The sequence below is a fragment of the Pelodiscus sinensis genome, chromosome 10 (assembly GCF_049634645.1).
Source record: "Pelodiscus sinensis isolate JC-2024 chromosome 10, ASM4963464v1, whole genome shotgun sequence".
Classification (NCBI taxonomy): Eukaryota; Metazoa; Chordata; order Testudines; family Trionychidae; genus Pelodiscus; species Pelodiscus sinensis.
In genome coordinates this window covers 38,942,765-38,956,554 of record NC_134720.1, presented here as the reverse complement: position 1 = coordinate 38,956,554, position 13,790 = coordinate 38,942,765, and the positions used below count along the sequence as shown (strand labels likewise).

Below are 13,790 nucleotides of genomic sequence, written 5' to 3'. Positions count from 1 at the left end.
CTTTTGCTGTCATTTCTTTTTATCCCCTTGGCACTTTGTGATGTGAGTTTATGTTAAAAATGACCTGCCGGTCATTTCATCTTTCCTATGGGAACCTCTCATTTGCAAGGTTGCATTTCTCTTTTAGCATGTATGTGAGCAAATAGCCAGAAAGCTGCAACAGCTGAGAAGCAGTGATACCTTGAGAAAGCTTCCCAGCAGCACAGGTCTGCTAGGAATCCTTCTCCGAAGTTCTAACAGGGGAAGGGAATCGCGTGGGAGTACTCTCAATCCACTCTTCCACATGCTCTGAGAGCCATCTCCTGCCACTGGATGGAACACTGGGGCAATGCGAAATCAGCTTAAAAATCAGCAACTGGAAATGTGAGCACAAATCAGAGCATATAATCTGGGAAATCAGGTGGGATCTACAAGTGCATTAGCTGATGTTAGAGTTTACATCGGAAATGTGTGTCTGCAGATATGAGGGTGAAGTGAATAGTCTAAATAAGAGTAGCACATCCCTGTGCCTTGCATGGTCAAAATGACCGGGTCCTGCTTACACACAGAAGATTAAATGGACAATAACCCATCTACTAAAAAAACTAACTAACTAACTAACTAACTACTCTCCAAGTAAATGTATAAAGGCCAAAACCACACTTTGATGTAAGACTTTTGCTTTTTTCCAAAAAGGCATGTTAAAAATTGCCTGAAATGTTCCTGGCCCATTACTCAGCACAGTGACTTAAATTATACCAACCTTATTACAGATACCTTTCCCCCACTGAGAAATGCAATCTGGGTTTTTTTTCATAGAAAAGAGAATAAAAGAAACAGCCAGAATTGTACAGAAATTACATCTATGTATTTTCCCTAAAATAAACTCACATCTAGATTGTAAAACCTGTAGCAAACTTTGTGTTTGCTTGTTTTATAAAAGAAAAGGAGTAATACTTCTACTGTGTCTGAGAATTAAATATATTCCATTTGACACAGCACCTTTACTATAAAATACTTGCACTGCAGAGCTTTGAATTTGCACTTTGAATTTACAATGAGTTAGGAACACTGTTCCCTGCACATTGTACGCTTGTAAGGCCACTCAGGGGAGATTCAAATGCCACCCAGCTGATTAGCAAAGCACCCACAGCTAGGTTTGTGTTTCTATTGGTGGTGCACATTTGCACATGCCTCAGTGCAGATAAAAATGTATTCTGCACATGAATGGAAAAGACTAGAGGGAACATTGGTTAGGTCGCAATCCAAAACCCAGTGAAGTCAATGGGAGATCTTCCATTGACTTTAGATAAGGCTTTTAGACTATAACTCGGGGAGATCCAAGGCTTGTACATCGTGATGCTATGTAAATACCACAGGCCAACAGATAGGTGTAGGTCTCCACAAGTTAAACATATATGAATATAAGGTAGGTCATACATGTGTTTGTAAAATGCCCAATTCTATAAATGTTTCCAAGCTTAGTGTTTTTTATCATGAGAGTCCCAGTTATGATCAATGAAACTATTCATGCTAGCAAGCTCAATAGAAAGGATAGCCATAGATGGCATAACTCCAAGTCTCTCCTCTGTTTCATGTGCACCTCTAGTGAACTGATGGGAGCACGGTCAGAGAGAGGGAGAATGAAGTCCTAAGCAAGTTTAAAAATACCCATCCTGGGCTCAAATCTCCTCTCATGGAAGTCAATGGGCATTGAAGGAACAGAAGTTTGACACCGTGTAGATTCAGACACGAGGGTTTATTACGCACAACACTAGTGGAGTGTCACTTTGCTGTTAGGCTCAGTGAGACACTGCTAAACAATTGATTACAATAGATTATAGAGGGGGCCAAAGGGCAGAGAGAAGCGATGGGATGGGAGTTCCCGAGTCCCTGGATAGGTTCTAGCAGCAAGACAGAATTAGCACAATAAGCCAATAATCTGAAAGGTTACATCATTGCTCTGCCCATAGCTCAGGTTAACATGTTTGCTATTACACGGGTGTTATCCCTCAAACTTTTCCTCTTGTAAGGTGTAAATTAAATCCTGATTTCAGGTCCATAGAAATGACGGTGGCACTTCCCAGACAGGTTGGCCCACAGCTACATTCCTAGAGGGTCTCAAAGCAAAAAGAACAGTAAACAGTACACAGCAATGGCAATTGTGTATAGTTTATCAATGCATCCTCTTGAACTTGGGTTGGCATCTGTGAGGGACAGATGCCATAACTTATGCTGACATGCTAGCCCTCTCCCTGATCTCTGGTTGGCATACAGAGAGTATTACTTGTTATCTTGTCCTGAACCACGGAGTCCCTTCCGAGGCCCCTCTCTGTGAGTTATGCGCCCGTAACTCATGATAAGTCTCCAGTTACTGCTCCCAACCTGGGGTTGTGCTGTCTACACTTGTTATTGCTGGTTAAACAAACATGTCTGTTTCTTGCTTATCTCAACCTTTCTTTAGCCATGTATTGTCCATTGTTAACTAGGCCTCATGCCTCAGACCAGGCCCGTGGAGTTTGGGCATATGTGAAAGATTCTTAACAGAGACTGTGGTCATGATCTTAAATATTGGAATGTAGGCCCTTTAGGCATTTCACTGTAAATGATCTGATGCGAACTTCAAATCATACAGAGATGCCTGGAGTTACATGCTACCCAAAATTCAGAGGAGGCTCCCTTGTCATTATAATCATTTCTTTGGGAGGGTCAGGGCCTGGAGTTTTACCCAGAGAAGCAGTTATACTAGGGCTTAGTCTAGGTGCAAGTCCCAGTATTGTGGTTTTGCATCTATGTAAGTGTTACTGTCACAGGGAGTCTCTGCTGTGTGTGATTTTAACATTCTGTTTCACACTCCAGATTTTTGTCCCATGTGAGTTCTTACACGGAGACTCCAGTGGTGGCTTGTATTGTCTCAGGATTTCTAGCAGCACTTCTCTCCTTGCTGGTCAGCCTAAGGGATCTGATAGAAATGATGTCCATTGGCACACTCCTGGCCTACACTTTGGTCTCTGTTTGTGTCTTGCTTCTCCGATACCAGCCAGAAAGTGACATTGATGGCTTTGTCAAATTCCTCTCCGAGGAACACACCAAAAAGAAGGAAGGGATTTTAGCTGACTGTGAGAAGGAGGTTTGCTCTCCAGTGAGTGAAGGGGAGGAGTTTACTGGCCCGCTCACCAACACGTGTGGTGCAAAAAATCTGCCGTCATTGGGTGATAACGAGATGCTCATTGGGAAATCAGATAAACCTACCTACAACATCAACCACCCCAACTATGGCACAGTTGACATGACCTCAGGAATTGAAGCAGATGAGTCTGAAAACATTTACCTCATCAAGCTGAAGAAGTTAATAGGGCCACGTTATTACACAATGAGGATTCACCTGGGACTTCCGGGGAAAATGGATCGCCCAACTGCAGCCACTGGCCACACTGTCACCACCTGTGTGCTCCTGCTTTTTGTCCTCATGTTCATCTTCTGCTCTTTCATTATTTTCGGGGCAGACTATATCTCTGACAAGAGCTGGTGGGCTGTTCTCCTGGTGGTGTTGATGGTCCTGCTCATCATTGCACTGGTATTTGTGATCTTGCAACAGCCTGAAAACCCCAAAAAGCTGCCATATATGGCACCTTGTCTCCCTTTCGTCCCTGCGTTTGCCATGTTGGTGAATATTTATCTCATGCTGAAGCTCTCCTCAATCACGTGGATCCGATTTGCTGTCTGGTGCTTTGTGGGTAAGTCTTGGCTATTTTTTTTTTTTTTTTAGTGAGTCTGTTTTAAAGGAGCTGTAAAAAATAACTTCTCTGGCAGATGGAATCCTAGATGTCACAGTCCTTTTTCCCCTCTGCCCAACTTCCTGGCCTACCCTTCCTTTTCTTCTGCTTTTTTTCCCCTTTGTCCCTGCTTTCCCCTTATGTGGCCGAGATTTTTGAATACAGGTTGAACCTCTAAAATCCAGGACTCTCTGGCCCGGCAGCATCCGTGGGCCTGCCAGACCACAGATATTGCTGGACCAGAGAGCCCCAGCTGGCCAGGTTCAGAAGTGCAGCCCAGTCCAGTTGGCCTGGCGGAGCACAGCTTCAGTCAGAGCTGGCATGGTGCGGGTGCAGCACCAGCCAGGGCTAGCAGCAGAAAGCGCAGCCCCACTCAGGGCTAGAGGCAGCCAGGACAGCAGTCCCCGACAGTGCTGGTGTTGGGGGGCCAGCAGCCTGGGCCAGTGCCATGTGGGGTGCAGCTCCAGACAGAGCTGGAGGCAACAGGGCCAGCCCCTGTCCAGAGCTGGCACAGTGTGGGACTGGAGGCAGGGGGGCAGGCAGCAGGGAGCACAGCCCCAGCCGGGATCAGAGCCTATACCTGGGGAAGGAGCCTTGACCTCCCCTGGTTTGGCAAACTCCGTGTTTCGGGACCACTCAGGTCGCAAGGGCACTGGACCAGGGAGGTCTGACCTGGACAATCTAAATTCCCCCCAAAAAAGGAATTTTACTCATTAGAACAACTGGGCCATGCTGTCACTCTAGCCAGTCTGGCTGTGTCTAGATTGGCAAGTTTTTCTGCAATAGCAACTGCTTTTGCGGAAAAACTTGGCAGCTGTCTACACTGGCCGCTTGAATTTCCGCAAGAACACTGGCTTCCTACTGTAAGAAATCAGTGCTTCCTGCGGAAATACTATGCTGCTCCCATTCGGGCAAAAGTCCTTTTGCACAAAGCTTTTGCGCAAAAGGGCCAGTGTAAACAGCTCAGATTTGTTTTGCGCAAAAAAGCCCCGATCGCGAAAATGGCAATCAGGGCTTTTTTGCGGAAAAGCACGTCTAGATTGGCACGGACGCTTTTCCGCAAAAAGTGCTTTTGCGGAAAAGCGTCCGTGCCAATCTAGACGCTCTTTTCCGCAAATGCTTTTAATGGAAAACTTTTCAGTTAAAAGCATTTGCGGAAAATCATGCCAGTCTAGACGTAGCCTCTGAGTTGTCAATTAGGGTTTACCACAATGCTTCTCCCCTCTACAGCATCTTCCCCTGTGATCACAAAGCACTTCACAAACTCAAATTAATTCCCCCCTCCTCTCCCGGAGGGGGCCCTTGTGTCATTATCCTCACGTTGCCAGCAGAGACACTGAGTCCGGGAGGAGTGAAGTGCTTTGGCCACAGTCACCCTGCAGGGCAGTGGCACAGCCAGGAATGGAACATCAGGTCTTGACTTGCAGTCTGACACTCTGTGCAGCCCATCACATTGCAGCTCCAGCAGTGCAGAGGTTTGGATGAACCAGTGGAAGGCTAGAGACTAGAAGCCTAGATTGCAGTCTGTCTTGTTAACCATCGGACAATATTTTCTCCTAAAGCTACCACTTAAAAGTTAGCATTCACATTAATGTAGGTATGCATTTAGTGAGGCTTTTCCCATCGCCAGCCTGTTCTACAAACATTCAGACAGTCAATGTCGACAGTAAAATGATCATCTCTACAATCAGCTTCTCTCCCACCACTCACCCATGTACATCCCTTTTCCCACAATCACCCCCCACTATCATCACAATCGTAACAACAGCCCCACGTCCACCAACCCACCCTCTCCAAATGCCCAGGAAAAAAAGAATGGGCCATACAGAGCCGGCCCAAGCTACGGGCTGACCGGGCTACCTCCCAGGGCGCCCCATTGTAGGGGACGCTGCGCGGGGCTGCCAGGCCAGGCGGGGGCAGCGCCACACATGCGCCACTTGCCTGGGGCGGCACCACACATGCGCTGGGTGCCCTGGGGCAGGGCTGCGCATGCGTCATACTCCTGGGGTGGCGCCGCGCTCCCGGGGCACATGAATGGCTCAGGCCGACCCTGCATATAGCAGGTCCAGAAGACTAGCAAATCTGGGCCCTAGAGAGCCAAAGCAGGACTAGAATGCCCCAGTCAACCATCCCTCATGGGGAATACGATTATTTGTATTGTGGTAGGGCCTAAAGAGCCCCAGCCACGGAGCCCATAGTGCTTGTGTGCTGTACAAACTCAGAACAAAAAAGTTCCAGCCCCAAATATCCAGCCAGAAGCCCCGTCCCAATCCAGCCAGAGCTGAGGAGCCTACACTGGTTCCACCTTTGGCACAGGTGAGAGTTGGGAAGCTGCATGTCAGTGCTAAGTGTTATTCTGCTTACAAGATTAAGCCGTTTTTAACAGTGAAGAATGGGCAAAGATTGACATCAGAGCTGACAGCTAGTTGGCCTGATCTAAATTCACGTGGTCCAGTTGTAATCCTGCCTAACAGGGTTTGCGATGGGGGAGAGAAGAGCAGCTCGGTGTTTACTGGAGTGACACTGCTGGACATTTCCTTCCAACTGGCAGCTGGGAGAAATGTACTCCCTTTGCCTAAATGTGAAAAACAATCAACAATGAGCACCCCTCCCCCTCCATTTGTGTTATCAGCAGCAGGCAGGTTTTCCTGTTTGTAAAAGAATCCAGGTGCCCCACCCACCATGATAGCTGCCTGGGTCATCACAGAGCTGCAGGGCCAGGGCAGATTTCAGCAGCTGTTCTTTCACCTTCACTGCATAATTTGGGGGCTGCTTTCCCTAGCAAGTAAATTGCCTGTTTTATGAATCACATGTTGCACTAAAGCCAGTTTTTATGCTTTTTTCCCATCACTAATTTGGGTACCTGTTCAGATTAAGCGTTCTCATACATGAATCCTCAAGTTGTTTGACAGACTGTCCTCCAGGAGAGGTACACCAAAGAGATGGCTAGCGATAAAGCAGTTTATTCGGTGAAATGAATTATTCTCCGTTCCGTAGCTGCTGAAGGACACAGCCAAATTAAACTGGCTCTAAGCACCGGCCTGATCTCTCCATTACAGAACAGCTGAGTGACTCACATAGTAGAAGCGATAAGCTGATGTTATTCAGCTCATTTGCAACATTTCTAGTCATAGTCCCTGATCCACATGGATGGGCCCTGTGCTCCCACAGAGCCCTACTGATTTCAGTGGGACTATTCATAAATGTAAAGGGTTGTTTGGGTCAAATTGTAGGATCGGGGCCATAGAGAGCACAGGAGTTACTCAATTAAAAATCATCCCAGATTTGGGTGCAATTTTCCCAAAAGGTCTAAGGAGCAAGCCAAGGAGTGAGCTTTTCCAACTGCATATTCTGCCCACTCCCAGGCTGTCGGGAGTTGATTGTCTCATTCCTTGTCTCAGGCCAGACTTCGTGCTAACTGCACCATTTAGGGTCAGTCTTCATTGCAGAGTTGACAAGAATTAGCAGTGCTTGAGTCCCTCCACCTGAGTTATCCTCGCTCACGAGTGCAGCCACAGTGCAGAATAACATCCCAGCTGCTGTGTTTCACTGCAGTCGCATGTGCGTGGCATTAAGACCCTTGGGGACACATCCCATCTGGGGAGCCACTGGAAGCTGAGCTGCATCCAAGGGAGGGGAGGAATAGCTCAGTGGTTTGAGCATTGGCCTGCTAAACCCAGCCTGATGAGCTCAATCCTTGAGGGGGGCCATTTAGGAGCCTGGGGCAAAAATCTGTCAGGGATGGTACTTGGTCCTGCTGTGAGGGCAGGGGACGGGACTGGACTCAGTGACCTCTCAAGGTCGTCCCTTCCAGCTCTGTGAGATAGGGGCTACAAAGGAGTCATGTTAGCAGTTGGAAGTTTTAGCCGGAACCCAGTGACAGGCCAGCCAATTAGAACAGAGAGCACTACCGCACTGCAGCTAATGTGTTATGTGTGTGGATACAACTTGAGTGAGGAGTAACATTCAACTCAATGTGCAACTCAAGTTACCTCTGCAGTGAAGACAAGCCCTTCTGCTCTTGACACAGGAAAATGCTGTTCCATTCTGGTTAACTCGTTTCTAAAAGGTTATAAGAGAAGCAGGAGGAGTGGAGAGAAGGGCAGCAGAAAAGGCTAGAGGAACAGAAAGCCCTCCATGTGCAGCACTGTGGTTTTGAAAACAGACAAATGAAAGGTAACATGGTAGAAGTGCTTAATGAGTGGTGCAGAAAAGGGCATTAGACACTTTGTTTTTGCCCCTACATACACTAAAACAAGGGGAACCCAATGAAATTGCTGGCAACACTTTTACAACCAGGCAAAGAAATACTTGTTTTTGCTTCACACAATGCATCACTGAAGCCAAGAACTTACCAGTATGTTAAAAGAATGAGACATTGATATGAATAACCAGAACAGGCATAGTTACCCGAGGTCAAGGTAAAATAAGAATAAGATATATAAATCCTCATGCTTTGGGCATAACACAGTCACTATCTATTTGGGACTTGCAAAGTACTTCTGTGAGTAGATTATTCCAGGATTTGTCTGTAACGGGGTAACTTGCACCTTCCTCCGAAGCAGCTGCTAATAGGATACAAGGACTTATCCAATTTGGCAATGCGTGTGTCTGCTATGTTCCTAATTGCATTGTGAGACTGTGTTCACTTTTCCTGGATGACATTGGTTCTCCCAATGCATGTAGCATCAAATGAGGATGTATTGTCCTCCCCAAGCCCAGCAGAGCACTGAACTCCGCAGCTTTAAAACTGAAATTGGGGCAAGTGGCAACCCTAAAACCTCATTTCCCTTAGGACCTGGAGTGTATTGTAGAGAGAGAGCATCTTCTGGGGCTGTTCTCTTGAGAAAGGAGGAGCGATACAGAATCTCTATGTACAATTCCAGAGGTTCCCCTGAGCAGACCTGTCCCAAAGGTGCTCTCTCTCTCTCTCCACTTCCCAATCAGACACATTGCGTCATTGCTGCACTCCAGAAATAGAGCAGTACATCCTGTAGCTTCGCAGCACTCACCCAGAATCTAAATAGTGGTAAACAATTTCATTTGTTTTGCTTTTGCTTTTTTATATCAAAGCAGCTCTGTGCCGCCAAGCAGCAAAGTAAACAGAGGGCTTCACAAAAGAGCTTCACAGGCTATATTTTTAGGATTTAATTGGACTGAGAGCCGACCAGCACTTCCCAGGGCTCAGCACTGCAGCTTCATTAAATTTCTATGAACAGGCTGACCATCTGGCAGTGCAGGAGCCATTGTTTTCAACCCTACCAGGAGATTTCTGGGACCCTGGCTCATCTATTTTTTAAGACTTCAGGCTGACTGGGCATGAGGAACTCGGCAGCAGGAACAGCAAGTCTTATTGCTTCGTGTGGCCATTTTAGTAAAATCATCCAGCTTCTGAGCTTAGGCAAGCAGGAGTCAGTGGAGTTTCTGGTATTGCCAACCATAATTCCCTCTCAGCTGCATGGCTGCAGATCACTCTCCCAATGCCTTGAAGCTGCCAGGGGAGAGCCTCCCCCCACGCCTCCACTGGCTCCAGTACAGAGCTGCTACAAGCAGCAAGGGGGAGCCCCTCCCTGACAGCCCCAGCCACCCTGGTATTCCCAAGCCCCAGCCTCCTACCCCACCTTGAGCCCCTCACCTCCCTGCATACCCTCCTGCACCCCAAAGTCCTCATCCATGGCCCCACCTCAAAGCCCATACCCCAGCCCAAACCCTATACTCCTCCTGCATCCCAGCTCAGAGCCCCTCCCCAAATGTGGAGACTCCCTCCTGGATGCCAAACCCCATTCCTCCAGCCCTATCCCACAGCCAGAGTCCTTGCACCCCAACCCTCTGTCCCAGCCCTGAGCCCCTCAACTCCAGCCCTACTCGAGCCCACACCCCCAGCCAGAACCCTCACACTCTTTCACCCCAGCCCTCTGCCCTAGCCCCTTCCCATCATCAGAACCCCTTGGCCCCCCTCCCAGCACATACAGTTTTGTAATGTACACCAATATGAAGGTGATCTGTCTCGCATCCCCTCCACATTGGTAAACATAGGAAAATTCATTCTGCTCAGGGGATGGAAAAAATTAGAGGGAACACTGTTGCCAACCCCACGGATTTGAAAATCACAAGTCAGGCGATCTAAAACAGATTGGATTAAAATCCATGAGATTTAAGAGAAATAATGTATTCTGGGATCTTTTTAGTTGCCTTGTAGTGTTGGGGCCTTTACGATTCCCGTTTTTGAGCTTCCCTCCACAGTCTTGATGGCTAGAAACCTTATTTTTTTTAAATGAAAGTGGAATTTTTCACATAATCACCTGGCTCCAGGAAATAGGGCTTTAAGAAAACACACCAACTATCACAAGACTTGTGATTTTAGCCTCAGGATTGCAGAGAAACACTTGAAAATATGACCTGTAAAGCTTAAAAATATATAATATAAAAGGCGAATAAAAATAATTTCCAATACTTTAAGTCCAGTGATGTTTGCCAAGCTTGTTGGGGGTTGGGGAAGAGGGTTGGTTTTGGTTTGATGTGTACCCGACTCTTTTTTTGAACACTTATGATTAGCAATAGCTTTCTCTACTGTACTCTACTTCTGGCAGTGGCCAACACCTGGTTGCTCCAGAAATTCTGTGATCATATTCTGTTGTTCATGGGAGGTAATTTATTCCTGACCTCTGCAAGCTGTTCCCACCCTAGAGCATGAGAAGTCTATTTTGAAGGGGTCTGTATTACAAAATATAGCTCTTTTGCAGTAGCTGCTACACATGATTTTGAGGTTGGAGGTCACATACTCAAAGGATTGTTGACTCTCAGGAGAATAGCTGTACACTGTTACTTAAGAAACTTTGGCTCCAGTCAAATATAATGACTTCCTCCTGCAGCTTTAAATAAAGGTGATTTCAAAATAGCAACAAAGTCTGGTAGATTTAATTACCTTTCCCCTGTGGCTTACATGGCATCAGGTTAGTTATCAACCACAGACAATTACTAAAGAAAGGTAGCTTCTCTTAAATATAATTGCATCCCCTACAGCTTCTATGGTGAAAGGGCCAAAGTGGGTAGAGTTTGTTTTACCTTTGCTGTTGTAGTCATGGTGTGTGAACTCTCTGTTAACTCACATGATGACATCATTTACAGCCACAGCTGAAACAGACCCCAGCAGATGTAAATCCTGCAGGAACACATCTGATTGATTCTTGAATCTATTACCAGTTAAGGATCTTAAATCTCCATGTACTTGGGCTTCTGGAAAAAACATTTCATGCTTTCATTTCATGGAGGGAGAGTGCAGTGTCACATGAGAAGGGAGTGAGAAAGCCACACCTGAAAAGAAACGCCTTAGAGCAACAGAAGGACAGGGTTTCTGTATCATTTTAGCATTGAACATATTTAACCTTATGACTATGAAGTACATTGGCTCTGTGCAAGGAACAGCATGTGAGAGAGGGTGAGAATGCAGAGAACACTGAACAGACTGAAGAGAAAGGGTATCTGGGGAAGATAAAAGTAAGAAAATGCAGTTTGGGAAATTTATCACCAATCTGATGGCTTTTGATGTTTTTCTTCAAGCCCCAGATCCTGGAGTCACGTCTTTGTGAACATTTCACCTCGTGTTTAAAGCGATAAGTATAGTTCTAGCTTCTAGCCCTTGTGTTTGCAGAGAGAAACTTTAAATTGTAAACCCCAGAAGTGTATTATTTTACAATCTCATGATTTTTAAACCCATCTCATCACTTTTGGGGCCTGATATTGCATAGACCAGATGCTCAGCTGATGCAAATCAACGTAATTCCACTGACTTCAATGACATCCCTGGAGTGCTGCTAGACTGATGTAGACTAGCTGCCAAATATCCCACGGGAGAGTGATGGTACCTAACTCCAGTGATTGTGTTTTTACATTTATATGGTATTTCTTGTTCTTCTCTTCCTGCCACATAAAATATATGTATTCCATATAGCTAATAGACAAAGACAACAGTAAGTACATCATGGTATCAATTTTATAAGATCACATGTGTTTAACTGTTAAATCTTTAACTAACCAGAACATGCCATTTGTTTATTCCAAAGTGTTTCCTTTCTCAGATAGTTAACAGTTGTGTCCCTTCCATATTCCCCCACTCCTCCCTGCCAGGCTTGCTCATTTACTTTGGCTACGGCATGTGGAACAGCACACTTGAAATCAGCGCCCGGGAAGAGGTCCTTCATCAGAGCACATACCAGCGCTATGACGTGGATGTTGACCCATTCTCGGTCGAAGAAGGCTTTTCCTATGCTAATGAGAGTGACCACTACCAGGACTGGGCACCTTCAGAAGACAAAGGCTTCTCTTACCAGCAGATGTCAGAAGCAAAGGAAAGCAGTCGGACGAGTAGCAAATCGAAAAGCAAAGGCAAACACAAACAGAACTCTGAGGCCCTGATTGCAAATGATGAGCTTGACTACTCACCAGAGTAGACCTAACACCCACAAAACCACAATGCTATTTCTCACTAACCTAACCCTTGGGCTAGAATGTGAAGGCTTCTTTGGCTCTCATTTTAAATTCCACCCTTCCTAAAACTCCCAAAATCACATCACTTACTTGCTCACTTTTTTACTCTTCAGGTTAGTTCTATAAAATTTGTATCCTGAATTTTGAGATTGTCACACTGAACAAAACAAGAAAGTGACCCATTCTGAGTCCACCAGTGTGGCCTGTCTTGGTGAATATTACCAAGAGGGCCAGCAGATGGATGAATTGGCTGACTGGCAGATTCTTTCTATGTCTATTAAGCATTCTGTTGACCTCTTTTGACATCACTGACAATGAAATTTAAATGAGAGATGTGCCAAATAGGGCAAGTGTTGTGTGAGCAGTTACACGAGCAGCTGATCTGATGGGGTCATGAGACATACTCTCTGTTCTTTCCATAGAGAATATTTACCCCATGACTATACTGGTGTGGACCAACATATTTGGCATTTTCTTAGCAAGTATATTTTTTTCCCTTAAACTTATAGAAAGAAAATTTTTGCTAGCTAGGGATAAGCACACTGAGGCAGTAAAACATTTCCCAAGGGAATCTCAGGAGCAGATTAAAGGTGGATTCAGGGATCTTGGTCTCATAGAGCAAAATGTTCATCCTCCATTTTAGCACCCACTGCAAACACCATAGCGAGGGATGAGCCTGAACCAAACTCCCTGAATGTAAACACCCCACGCTCTGGAATTAAAACGCAATCTTCATAGTTTGCACCATATTCTAGAACAGACCGAAGGAAAAACTTCAGATCCCAGCACACCTGGGTTTCTTAGATCCGGATCTAAATTTTGTGGTTTGCGCCCATCTTTCACTATGATGAGAGTCACTCCTCATCTAGACTTAATTCATTCCACTATATAATACTCATCAATTTCAAACTCCATTTCTCTTGGCACCATCGGTACCAAGGCTTGGACTCCATTGCCATCATTATGTGTCTTCTACTGATTCACTGATCCTCAATAGTTTGTCATTCAGATGGGCTAAGTCTAGACTGGCCCCTTCTCCGGAAGAGGCATGCAAAGCAGGCAAGTCAGGAATAAGAGATCCTCCGGAAAAGGGCTTTATTCCGGAGGATCGCGCCAGTCTAGACGCTCTTTTCCGGGTTTTCCCCATGTTTATTTAAATCCCGCGGGGGATATTTAAATCCCCCGCAGATTTCCCTATTCTGACTTGCCTGCTTTGCATGCCTCTTCCGGAGAAGGGGCCAGTCTAGACGTAGCCATGATGTTTCTATTTATTACTTCATGTCACATCTGTCATTAATTAGATCATCACTGGACAATATTCGTGGCAACTGTAGATAACTGGGCCACTGACATTTCATTCTTTGCCATACTCTGTACTTTGTATTAAGGATCCTTACCTCATCTATGTTGGAGATTTTCAACCACTGGACTGTTAGGTGCTGCTATGAAAAATACGGAAGTGCAGTTAGTTGCTGTGGTGACTAAAATTCCGTAGTATCACACCTCACTTTGAAACCAAATGGAACAGGCAAAGAGGGACGGGGCGTT

At 45.8% G+C, this 13,790-nt stretch overlaps 1 protein-coding gene across 1 annotated transcript in view; it reads left to right on the top strand.

Moving 5' to 3' along the window:
* SLC7A14 (solute carrier family 7 member 14) overlaps positions 1 to 13,382 on the top strand; it is an 85,160-nt gene extending 71,778 nt beyond the window's left edge. The window contains exons 7-8 of the mRNA XM_075937935.1: positions 2,839 to 3,716; positions 11,883 to 13,382. Coding sequence (XP_075794050.1) covers positions 2,839 to 3,716; positions 11,883 to 12,205 — 1,201 coding nt within the window. The 3' untranslated portion in view covers positions 12,206 to 13,382. The remainder of the gene's footprint in view (positions 1 to 2,838; positions 3,717 to 11,882) is intronic.
* The last annotated feature ends 408 nt before the right edge of the window (positions 13,383 to 13,790 follow it).